The 13,055-nt window shown below is 41.3% G+C and overlaps 2 protein-coding genes across 3 annotated transcripts in view; both read left to right on the forward strand.

Moving 5' to 3' along the window:
* Positions 1 to 478: 478 nt before the first annotated feature.
* On the forward strand, positions 479 to 9,455 carry cnrip1b (cannabinoid receptor interacting protein 1b). Its single transcript, XM_021564642.3, has 3 exons — positions 479 to 776; positions 2,746 to 2,890; positions 7,890 to 9,455. The coding sequence occupies exons 1-3, from the start codon at positions 604 to 606 to the stop codon at positions 8,052 to 8,054; spliced, it is 483 nt and encodes a 160-aa protein (XP_021420317.1). The 5' UTR covers positions 479 to 603; the 3' UTR covers positions 8,055 to 9,455.
* Positions 9,456 to 12,248: 2,793 nt separating this feature from the next.
* LOC110491294 (calcineurin subunit B type 1) overlaps positions 12,249 to 13,055 on the forward strand; it is a 39,430-nt gene continuing 38,623 nt past the window's right edge. The window contains exon 1 of one of the 2 annotated variants that reach the window (XM_036946069.2): positions 12,249 to 12,485. In XM_036946069.2, coding sequence (XP_036801964.1) covers positions 12,483 to 12,485 — 3 coding nt within the window. In that variant the 5' untranslated portion in view covers positions 12,249 to 12,482. The remainder of the gene's footprint in view (positions 12,486 to 13,055) is intronic. The other variant, XR_016487108.1, reaches the window with a different exon arrangement.

The raw sequence follows: 13,055 nt of genomic DNA on the forward strand, positions 1-13,055 counted from the left end.
CCCAAGGCTTGGCTGTCCTCTAGTCCACTCTGGTCTCCCAGGGCCTGGCTGTCCTCGAGTCCACTCTGGTCTCCCAGGGCCTGGCTGTCCTCTAGTCCAGTCTGGTCTCCCAAGGCTTGGCTGTCCTCTAGTCCACTCTGGTCTCCCAGGGCCTGGCTGTCCTCGAGTCCACTCTGGTCTCCCAGGGCCTGGCTGTCCTCTAGTCCAGTCTGGTCTCCCAAGGCTTGGCTGTCCTCTAGTCCACTCTGGTCTCCCAGGGCCTGGCTGTCCTCTAGTGCACTATAACAAAATGCAGGTTTATTTTTTCTCTACAAGGCGTTATTGTTTAGAACGAATCTTTTATCTTTTGTCTCGTTAGATTGCATGTATAGGAGGATTATGTGTGTGTACATGGGATTACGCGCTAGGGCAGTGAAAATTACTTTAGGCTCTGCCTTCTGCCGTGAGTTATGACATTGTAAACCCGTGCTTTCACGTCACAACAATATTCTACATCAATCGTTCTGTTGGAATTCAGCGTGCAGCCGCGGTTTCACATCTGCGCTTCTCTGTTGTTCACTTAGGTAGGATTCTATTTGAGCACAAACGCATACCTCAACAAGAATGGCTATCGCAATCGTCAAGATCGGAATTTCATTGAAAATGCTACCAAATAACAGTGCCGTGTTCTTCAAATCGGACGGTGGGAGATTTGGCCAAACCAGGACGATTAAATTGCTAACGGGGTCAAAGTACAAGATTGAAGTGGTTGTCAAACCTGGGGCTGCAGAGGCAACGTAAGTATGGTTGGGGTGAAATGTTTACAGGCGCTCGCGCATCAGGCAATATAATGTCTATCCACTTCAATAGGTTAAATTGTGACAATTTCTCTGTTGAGGAAAACAATATTTTGTCACTGTCCATCACTGCCTGTTTATGTTTTTTCTCCGTTTTTATTATACTAACTCAGTGTTTCATAGTGTGAATAATATGATTCGGCATATTGTCTTGGCAAAGATCACAACTCGTGGATATTATGTCGCTGCTTTAATCTAATTAAATGTATAGGTTAATTAAATTGGTCATTGAGAACATTGATAAGACACACGCCGTAGGAGGTTGTGATTCGATGTTGGAGTTGTGTGAGAGAGTGCGCGGTTAGAGTTCGTTAGACGTTAGATGTTCAAACTGCAGTCTAAATTGGCAAGGCCTATATCATAGACTACAAATGTATAAGAACAAGAATACGTTTTTGGACTTAATTTAAGGTAAGGGTTATGCATAATGTTAAGCAGTTTGGTTAAGGTTAGGGTTTGGTTTAGGTTTGTGTCCGGAAGGTGCAGGGAGACAGAAGTCGCTGCCAGATTGTGTCAAATCCACTACCGATTCAATTCTAATTTTATTTGTCACATGCCGAATACGTGTAACGTTAAGACTTCACATAGAAATGCTTTACTTACGAGCCATTTCCCAACAATTAAGAGTTAAAGTAAGACCATTTGGCTAAACTAATTTTATGTAATAGTAACACAATAACATAACAATAACAAGGCAATATACAATGAGTACCAGTACCGAGTCAATGTGCAGGGGTACGACGTAATTTAGTTAATTGAAGTAATATCTACATGTATGTAGGGGTGAAAGTGACTCGGCCATCGAGATAGATAATAAACAGATTAGCGGCAGTATGTGTGTGTTGGAGTGTCAGTGTAGTATGTGTGAGTGTGTGGGTATTGATTGAGTCAGTACAACAACAAAAAGTGGGTTATACGCAAATAGTCCAGGTGGCCATTTGATTAACTGTTCAGCAGTCTTATGTCTTGGAGGTAGAAGCTGTTTATGAGCCTTTTGGTCAAATACCTGCCGTGTGGTACCGCTTGCCTCGCGGTAGCAGAGAACAATCTATGACTTGGGTGGCTTGAGTTTGACATTTTTTAGGACGTTCCTTGCTACCCTCTTTAGCGCCTTACGGTCAGATGCCAAGCAGTTGCCATACCAAGCGGTGATGCGGCCAGTGGTTCAGCTGTAGTTTTTGAGGATCTAAGGGCCCATGCCATATCTTTTCAGCCTCTTGAAGGGGGAATATGTGTTCTCCTGCCCTCTACACAACTGTGTTGGTGTGTTTGGAGTGGACCATGATACAGTAGGTCCTTAGCGATGTGGATCATCTAGGAACTTGAATCTCTCGACCCGCTCCACTACAGCCCCGTCGATGTGAATGGGGGCGTGCTCGGCCATCCGTTTCCGGTAGTCCCCGATAAGCTCCTTTATCTTGCTGACGTTGAGGAAGAGGTTGTTGTCCTGGCCTCCAGCATGTGTGACATTAGGCTTCCAGCATGTTTGACAGAGACCAGCATGGTTGAAGGCTATCTAGTTTTTTGTGCATTTTCTACAGTAGTAGGATAAACATGCACTCAAATGTGTTTCTGTATTTGGTTATTCATTCCTGTCTTTGTAATTTATCATTCCATTTATTCTGGAATGATAGATCAGTGTAATTTATCTTTCACCTCTCTATCCACACCCTTTCATCCATCCGTTCCTTTGACTGATTCATCTACAAATAATAAGGAGTAGTTACTTATGATGCAAGGTGATTTGTAGGTCAGTTATTCGACAGTCTCCTGTGCTGTCGGCTACAATGTCAAACAACCCCAGCATCACCAATCCACCCCCCACCCCACCCCCAACCCCTGCCCCAGTCAAGCGGTCACCAAAGTATTGTCTGTGATGTAACTGTTATGGTTCCTGTCCTGTCCTCAGCACTATGAGTGTAGGCGGAGTCATCTTCCCCTTGGAGCAGAAGTCTAGAGACCCCCAGTCTGTAGTCTACACTGGCGTCTACAACACAGAGGGCGTGACTCACACCAAGAGTGGAGACAGACAAGCTGTACAGATCAGCTTGCAGGTAATAAAGGCAAATTATGACATGACGACGGGTGTCGTCTTCCTGGGATAACAGACATAAAGTACTTTTACATATTTTTTTTTTTTATGAACAAGTAGACAAAACAATTGACCCTTCGCTAAGCCCCGCCCACCTTGGTTACTGTTGCTACCTCGAACAACATTTTCCCAGAAAGCCCAATTCCTCATTCAACTACTGGCGAAATCCCCTCACAAAGATCTCAAATTGTGTTTCTAATACACAATGAAATGAAACACAGACTACCCCTTGCTAATAAGGAAACTCTTGGGTGTGTTGTGGTGGACTGTCATTACAATTACTTCACGGGAATCTAGTAAAAAATACGTTTATAGTGTAGGTAGCCACTGAATGGCTCTCAATTCACCATGCCTGCATGTAGTCAAAGCTATAACCACTTTGGAGATAATTAGTGCTCTCAAATCGTATCCTCAAGTCAACAGCAGATGGAAGTTGTATTCATTTTAGCTAGCTAAAATACATTTTGAGAAAACAAGTTATATTAAGTGGCTGGCTAGCTAGCGTTAGCAACGTTTGATGGTCAATGAGACTGAGAGCTAAGCAGTTTAGCTTGCAAACAATGTAACACAAGTATAATTTGGGATTAGAGAACTTCTCTAACAGGCTCAGGAATCACAGTAGCAACTACTCCTGTTAGCAAGTACAGTAGAAAATAATTGAACAAACTGTTAAATTATTTAGCCATTTAAACATTTACTTTTGGAAGAAAACTCTTTAGCCCTCACTGGCTTTCATGCGATTTAATTGTGAGCGTGTTATCCATTGGAGCGCTGTGATTGGTTGCCCAAAATTATGGGGCGGGGCTTAGCGAAGAGTCAATTAACAAGTAGACAAAACAATTAGCAAACAGACAAAACTATTAACTAGTAAACAAAACAATTAACTAGTAAACAAAACAATTAACTAATAGACAAAACAATGAACAAACAGACAAAACTATTAACTAGTAGACAAAACTATTAACTAGTAGACAAAACTATTAACTAGTAGACAAAACTATTAACTAGTAGACAAAACAATTAACTAATAGACAAAACAATGAACTTGTAAACAAAACAAATAACTAGTAGACAAAGCAATTAACTAGTAGACAAGTTAATTCAGAGCAGTTCACCAGTCCCATTACAAATACCTTAAAACTTCAATGACTAGCTTGGGCATTTATTTGCTTAAATCACTGAACACAAAAGCCATTTATTAGAGCTAAACCAGCTTTTTGCTCATTTGCATAGTTAATTGTTTAATTTCAGCATTTACTTCCTGCATTTAAAAAAAAAATTTTTTCATTTCCTGCACTAATGTGTTATCATTTACACACGGTGTCAAAAATGTTTAGTTTGTCTTAGTATGCCTCTATACTGGGAGGCTCATGCACATCCCCGATACTGTATGTCAATATCTGTTCTATGGATGGGTGTGGGTGTGTCTGTGCATATGAATGGGAGTGTGCGGGAGGGTGAATATGACTATTATGTGTAGGAGGCCGGGAGAGAATGGGATGTGTGGATGCATAGGTTATATGTTGTTCTGCATGTGAATGAAGGAGAATGGACGAGTAAGTCCATCGATGTATGAATTGGGTGTAAATGTGTCTGAGAATAAAGGGAGGAGGAGCTTCAAGCCCTATAAAGGCATAGCAATTCACAGGACAAAGAAGTATTTGCTTTGTGTGTTCTCTGTTAAATGTTTGCTCAGCCTACATGTTCACATATTTTATATGTGTAATGTACACAATAACTATGTATTCATACTATGACTATTATCCATGGGATGTCCACCGCCCTCATAAGACATAAGTCTGCATCAGGTTTTTAAACATTTAATTAGATTGCCAGCAGATGTGGTTTTCCTGCAAGAGCTACACTTCAAAAAAAGCAGAAATAGAATATTTAAAGAGGAACTGGGTTGGAGAGGCCTCTGCTGCCACCTACTGTAGTAACAGCAGAGGTGTAGGCGTCCTGATAAATAAGAACACACCCTTTCCCCTTATATCCCAGCACACGGACCAAGAAGGACATGTTCAAATATTTTGATTGTTCCTTAAATAGGGATAAAAAAACACATTGACTCCATTGTATATGCAGGGGTAAACCTTGTGTGTTTTTTTTTAGATATAATTCAAGCTATATTAGATCAAACCCAGACAATATATTTTTTTTTAGCTGGTGACCTAAATCAAGCATTTAGCAAATTAGTCAGACATAGCAATAAAAAAAAGGGAAATTCAGGGAGTCTCCAAAGAGACTGAACAATATAATCTCTACAAATATTTTCCAGGACATCTGGAGATTATTATTCCCAATGACAAAAGACTTACCTCTTTTTTTTTACAGACCCAAACGTTTAAACAATTGCGACAATAAAATAACAAAACCCATAAGCAACAGAATGGTAAAAGTCTTACCAGTCTTGTTACATAATAATCAAACGAGGTTTATTAAAAATAGACACTTACATACAAAAACATGTTTCAGTGTAATACAATTCGCTAAAGTACAAGATGGTAGATTTCTCAATAATTGCTGCTGATGCTGAAAAGGCTATCGACCGGCTTGAGTGGCCTTTTTTATTTATCTTTGGAAGCATTTAACTTTCCAGCTGAAATAATACATTTTATAAAAATAATATATAAATATCCTAAAGCAAAAATATACACAAACAATACACTATCCAGTGAAATAGCTTTAGAAAAGGGCACGGGACAAGGATGTCATCTCTCCCCCCTCCTGTTTGCACTGGCAATTGAACCACTAGCAGAAAGAAATAGACAGGACCCAAACGTAACAGGTATTGGTAAACACGAATGTAAAATAAACTTATTTGCAGACGATATCCTGATATAATAAACTAATATTGAAAACGCAATGTCCACCTTATTAAAAATATTTTCGGAATACTCTAAAATCGCAGGATATAAAATGAACGTGGGAAAAAACAAAATAATGGCAATGGGAAAAAGAATAACTCATGATCCACAGCAATCCTTTAAGTGGACCACAACAAATATTAAATACTTAGGATGCTTAATAAGTGACAACAAACAAATATATAAAGATGACTTTATCCCATTACTCAACAATATGAAAGCAGACCTAATTAAATGGAACAATCTCCCCATAAATCTTACAGGTAGAATAAACCTCTTTAGAATGGCATGGCTCCCATTTAGAATGGCATGGCTCCCATTTAGAATGGCATGGCTCCCATTTAGAATGGCATGGCTCCCATTTAGAATGGCATGGCTCCCATTTATTTTCGGTAATACCAATTACCTCAGCGAAGACATTCTTTAAAAAAGTATATTCGGCCATAACAGACTTCATATGGGCAAATACAATTCATAGAATAAATTGGAAATATGTCCCTAAATCTGAGGGTGGTTTTAACCTTCCAAATTTGGAATTGTGTCAACTCGCCACCCAAGGCTTTTACTTGCGATATATTGTTAAATGCACTAAAGAGGAACAATGGGTAATTTAGCTTTTCAGATTCCACCGATAAATTGGCCCACGTGGAAAAATAAATGCATAGAAACCGTAATTGACATGGTAATAGGAAATGTAATTATTTCCATGACAAGTTGTCCATTGTTTATGTCTATGTATGTTTTTGTTTATTGTAAAAAAAACAAAAAATAAAAAAGACCTACATAAAACATTACAAAAAATTATAAAAAATATGCCTCTAGTAAAAAAAAAAGTTATCCTCTTTGACTGTTATTACATTTGTTACTAGAGGGCGATCGGACGATTTGTTGGGGTCTGTACTCCCGAAGTTGTTGACAGTTTTTTTTGCTTGCCAGCATTCTTAACAGCCAATGGCTAGCAGTTTCTTCCTGGTGATAAAAACGAATGATTGACATAGTTTTTTAGTCATTACTGTATGATTTAACGTTACAAATTAAACCTGGCAAAACAATTCATGATAATTAATGCTGACCCCGTAAACAATTCATTTAGACCCTGCGTTAATTTGAAACCCGGCGTTGATTTGCTGAAATGTGGGCCGTTGCCCGCCTATTAAAAGGGGCAGGTGGCTATTTGAGACTTCATTTCTGTATATCTACATTATATAGCCTGGTCCCAGATCTGTATCAATATAGCCTGGTCCCAGATCTGTTTAATATCTGTATCATATAGCCTGGTCCCGGATCTGTATCATCTAGCCTGGTCCCAGATCTGTTTGATATCTGTATCATATAGCCTGGTCCCAGATCTGTTTAATATCTGTATCATATAGCCTGGTCCCAGATCTGTTTAATGTCTGTATCATATAGCCTGGTCCCAGATCTGCTTGTGTTGTATAGCCAACTCCTATGGGCGTCATCATGCCATGACCATAGGTGTTGGGGCAAGACAGCACAAACAGATCTGGAAACCAGGCTATGCATGATCCATACGAACACATTCACAACAATCCCGATAGCCCATTACACATGTAGGATATTCATTATCAGGCGTCAACTGTTCATGATGCAAATTATGAGGAAAGCTCTGAAGCAGTGCCTGTTTATTATTATTATTATTATTATTATTATTATTATTTGTCTTTTCTTACTAGACATGACTTTGCTTATAGCTAGCTACTTTATTGAGTAGAAATGTACTAACTGTGACTGTGACAAGTGGTTCTCTCACCTAGTTACCTTAAGATGAATGTACTAAATGACTAACATGTAAATGTGTTGTGTTTTTAGGGCTTTTAGGTCACACCTTCTTTAACCTCAATGTCAACTTGTTTTGACATCGTATTTTTTATATTTTTTTATAGTATATCTTTTTTATTATTTTATATATTTATATTTTTGCTGTATAGATTATGTATTTTGGGATGTTTTCAGTGTATTTTGAGCTCTTTCTGACAATCGGAAAATATAAAAAAATGTGTGCACTTAAAATGACAAAACGTTAACTTGCGTTAACTGATTCACTCTGACAGACCTAAATATTTTCCCTCGCAGTTCACAGAGGTGGGCTCTTTTGAAGTGGTGTGGCAGGTGAAGTACTACAACTACAATAAGAGGGACCACTGCCAGGGAGGCAACAGTTTCAACAGCATCGAGTACGAGTGCAAGCCCAACGAGACGCGCAGCCTGATGTGGGTCAACAAGGAGCTGTTCGTCTGATGGACCAACCAACACAGACAGCATCAGGGTTGTGTTCATTAGGCACCAAAACGGAAGTTAACGTAGTGAAACTGGGCGGTACTACCTGAAATTACAAAAGCTGAAGAACATACGCACATCCAGGTGCTTTCCGCAGGTACTGGAGTTGTAGGCAAACTCATGGAAAACAGAAAGGAAAACGCCTCACCCGAAGTTAGCCAATGAAAATACCCGTTACAGTTTTCCGTTGCAAAATGTTTTGCTACGGTGTGCCCTAATGAACACGACCCTGATGTCACTGAAATGAGAGATGGATGACAATCAGCTGCTGTGTGTTTCAGCTGTAGCCAGCCTGTAAACCCCTCAAAGTGGATCATTTGCTGACTACTCGTGAAACTGTTAACCCAAACATCTTTTCCTCAGAGTCTGTTGTGGCATAATGTTCACCCTCAGGTGTATTCTGTTCCATGGAGGGCTTGTGTGTGTGTGTGTTATCTATTTATATGTATGAAGGCTGTGTGTGTGTGTGTGTGTGTGTGTGTGTGTGTGTGTGTGTGTGTGTGTGTGTGTGTGTGTGTGTGTGTGTGTGTGTGTGTGTGTGTGTGAGTGAGATATCTATTTATATGAATGAAGGCAGTGTGTGAGTGTGTGAGTGTGTGTGTGTGTGTGTGTGTGTGTGTGTGTGTGTATCTATGCGTATGCATGAAGGCAGTATGTTAATATGTACACTATGTGCAGATGTTGCGTGTGTTATAGTACTGTAATGAGCAGTCTGTGTTTTTATTTTTATTTTTATTTTTTAATTCGCTTTTTTTGTTCAATTAAAATGTTGTCCCATGTGTCGTTTTCCCATGTGTTGACAGAGTACAAGTAGTATAGGACATCTGTAGAAGTGAGTGTTTACATTTAGAAGATTTTACTAAATATTTTCACTAATTAAATCATTAAAATTATCTTATTTTTGAATTGGGCTGATTTTGACTAATCAAAAATCGATCCTCAGAATATCATATTTCTGTAACAAGTTGTTAGCCAGCACTTGTGTATCTTATTTCTCTCTTTATTTTTGTCAAATTAAAAGTTTTATTATATTAGTTGGGAAAACACTATCAATACTGAACAACAATATATACGCAACATGTAAAGTGTGAGATAGATTTGGGCCAAACTGTAACTCAGTAAAATCTTTGAAATTGTTGCAATGTTGAATTTATTTTGTTGTTCAGCATATATATTTTTTGAAACAATATAACTTACTCTGAGATATGTAGTGAAAATGCAACAAAATGTTGTTTAATTATCAGAGCACTGTGCAATGTTACGACATCTTTATTAGATTGTAGATATGTTGTTAATATAATTCATGGTAGTTTTAACATTTTGTGGAGGTATTTGTAAATATAGTAAATATATTTGGGAAGACATTTGTGTGCTTTTTTTTTGTAATTTGAATGCTAGGAAACAACAAGTAAGTCTTAGGTTATTACTATGTAATTACTATTTTCCCATGTAATTTCTTAATACCTGGACATTTCTATACCCTAGAATATAGTAAAGTTCAACCCAGTTAATTGTGGTTTTGGGTCAGTTGCATCTTATTTTTTATTTAAAAAAAAAAAAAAAAAATCTTCTTAGGTTTTACAGTCCAAGAAAATATGAAAGAAGCGTGCTATGTATCCATCCGTAGCATTCTGGTATGACGTCGGGGACTTGCATGCCTTGGAAATGAAGCATGATAACATTCTGCTGTGATGAATCTTGCATGAAAACGCACTCTTTAAGTAGGTTGATTAATAATGTTGTGGTCCTCTGTGGCTTGCAACACCAGGATTGTGTGTTTGATTCCCACTGGGACCACCCATACAAAGAATACATGCGGCAGGCTAGTGGTTAGAGTGTAGGGGCGGCAGGTAGCCTAGCGGTTAGAGTGTAGGGACGGCAGGTAGCCTAGTGGTTAGAGTGTAGGGGCGGCAGGTAGCCTAGTGGTTAGAGTGTAGGGACGGCAGGTAGCCTAGCGGTTAGAGTGTAGGGACGGCAGGTAGCCTGGTGGTTAGAGTGTAGGGGCGGCAGGTAGCCTAGCGGTTAGAGTGTAGGGACGGCAGGTAGCCTAGTGGTTAGAGTGTAGGGGCGGCAGGTAGCCTAGTGGTTAGAGTGTAGGGACGGCAGGTAGCCTAGTGGTTAGAGTGTAGGGACGGCAGGTAGCCTAGTGGTTAGAGTGTAGGGACGGCAGGTAGCCTAGTGGTTAGAGTGTAGGGACGGCAGGTAGCCTAGTGGTTAGAGTGTAGGGACGGCAGGTAGCCTAGTGGTTAGAGTGTAGGGGCGGCAGGTAGCCTAGTGGTTAGAGTGTAGGGACGGCAGGTAGCCTAGTGGTTAGAGTGTAGGGACGGCAGGTAGCCTAGTGGTTAGAGTGTAGGGACGGCAGGTAGCCTAGTGGTTAGAGTGTAGGGACGGCAGGTAGCCTAGTGGTTAGAGTGTAGGGACGGCAGGTAGCCTAGTGGTTAGAGTGTAGGGACGGCAGGTAGCCTAGTGGTTAGAGTGTAGGGACGGCAGGTAGCCTAGTGGTTAGAGTGTAGGGACGGCAGGTAGCCTAGTGGTTAGAGTGTAGGGACGGCAGGTAGCCTAGTGGTTAGAGTGTAGGGACGGCAGGTAGCCTAGTGGTTAGAGTGTAGGGGCGGCAGGTAGCCTAGTGGTTAGAGTGTAGGGACGGCAGGTAGCCTAGTGGTTAGAGTGTAGGGACGGCAGGTAGCCTAGTGGTTAGAGTGTAGGGACGGCAGGTAGCCTAGTGGTTAGAGTGTAGGGACGGCAGGTAGCCTAGTGGTTAGAGTGTAGGGACGGCAGGTAGCCTAGTGGTTAGAGTGTAGGGACGGCAGGTAGCCTAGTGGTTAGAGTGTAGGGACGGCAGGTAGCCTAGTGGTTAGAGTGTAGGGACGGCAGGTAGCCTAGTGGTTAGTGTTGGGACGGCAGAAGGCCTAGTGGTTAGAGTGTAGGGACGGCAGGAAGCCTGGTGGTTAGCGCGTTGGGCCAGTAACCGAAAGGTTGTTAGATCAAATCCCCGAGCTGACGAGATAAAAATCTGTCTTTCTGCCCCTGAAGGCAGTTAACCCGTTGTGCCGTCATTGTAAATAAGAATTTGTTCTTAACTGACTTGCCTGGTTAAATACATTTACAAACTGCATGTTTTTTTGGGGTTAAATGGCTGATATTATACACAGTGTGTTATGTTAGACACTTTACTGTTGGCTATGTGAGATTAGGCAGGATTTGTAACATCTATTTATCTAGGCAAGTCAGTTAAGAACAAATTCTTATTTTCAATGACGGCCTAGGAACAGCTCGGGGGTTTGAACTTGCAACCTTCCGGTTACTAGTCCAACGCTCTAACCACTAGTCTACCCTGCCACCCCAATACAATGACGGCCTACCGCGGCCAAACCCGGGCGACGCTGGGCCAATTGTGTGGCCGCCCAATGGGACTCCCAATTACAGCCGGATGTGATACAGCCTGGATTCGAACCAGGGACTGTAGTGATGCCTCTTGCACTGAGATGCAGTGCCTTTGATCGCTGTGCCACTCACAAGGATATGTGAGAACTTTAGGGATCAATGCTGGATGATAAAGCCCATAGGACCCCCTGTCGCTAACGAAAGGGATGGGGGGGACTGGACACGACATCCACATGGCCCTTATGGCTCCTGTCAAAACATAGCGGTAGCCCAACAGTAGGTCTGGACAATGAGGATATTCCTGCATGCACTGCACAGTTTCCACCACTGAGTGGTGCACTTGTGCAAACAGACATTGGATGAGAAAAAAATAGACCTGAGTTCCCCGGATGTACTGTAAATCTAGTATTTTACGAGTTTACGAGTTTCCCACGTGTTGTGAACGCAACATTAATCCACAACATGGCGTTGAGGATGTGCTGAGATCTTCAAAATAAAAGTGCTCTGTTTCACATAGCACTGAAGGGAGAGGAGTGTGCATGCGAGCTGTCCTTCCATTGTGCCCTTGAACATTGGCAGAACCCACTCTCTTTTTCTATTTGGGGTAGGCTACATTGGAAGACTGGCAGTGGCTAGACCCAAAGCATGAATTGCAGTCTTTCCTTGTCCATATACTGCTCTAAAGTAAGGAAACAAATAAGTGATGTTGAACTTTCCCTTTAAAACATATGGACTTTTATTTAGAAATGCAGGCTGCATGCTGGCTCCTCTCACCCCCCTCCACACCTACCTTGTCCCTCCTCCTCGTTACTGACCCGCCCTGCGGGTTTCCCTGTGCCACTGCGGTGAAACCAACTGTAAAAGAGGATCTGGTTAAAAAAGTAAACAACAACCTGAATATCACGAGCGCCGTGTTTTGTAATAGCGAGACCCCCAGTTTATATAGTTATTTTTTCTTTTCGTTCACATCTCCGGGTCAACCTATTTCATCATCCAACCGGCAAAATGGTAAGCAAACGGCCGCGACTCTTATTGTTACCCACCAAACGACAGAGAAACGCCACAGTAAATATGGTCAAATGTCTGCAGGTAGAGGGACTATAGTCTACGGGTTTTTTGACAGTTTGTTGTGTTATTACCGTGTTATATGTGTCGCAGAGTGAGACGAAACCATACCGCCCTCCCTCGCAAGGGAAGAGAAACGCTTTCTGTGCCAATTTCGCCTCTGTTTATTGGGCAGTGCTATGGCCGAGATATGCCCTTCCCAGTCGTAACCCTGTCTACGCTGTAAATCCTGCGATATGTTGTTATCCTAAAGTAGATACAAGTCAACACTCTCTATCATAACATGTTGGGGGAAAAAACCATATTGTGCGACACTAGGAGATTTACATGTTCTGCTTTCATGTTGTTTCCCCTGACCGTGAGTGAGTGGCTATCTTGACCGATCTGTAGCCTACCCTAATTTGCTGTAATCTGCTTTATAAATAAGATTACATGGTGTGTACGTTGCATTTAGCAGGCAGGACTAGACATAAACAAATCAAGGAGAGGGGATGAGAAAAGACCGAAGCATGT

This window comes from Oncorhynchus mykiss, chromosome 16 (assembly GCF_057628025.1).
Source record: "Oncorhynchus mykiss isolate SJ-2025 chromosome 16, ASM5762802v1, whole genome shotgun sequence".
NCBI lineage: Eukaryota > Metazoa > Chordata > Actinopteri > Salmoniformes > Salmonidae > Oncorhynchus > Oncorhynchus mykiss.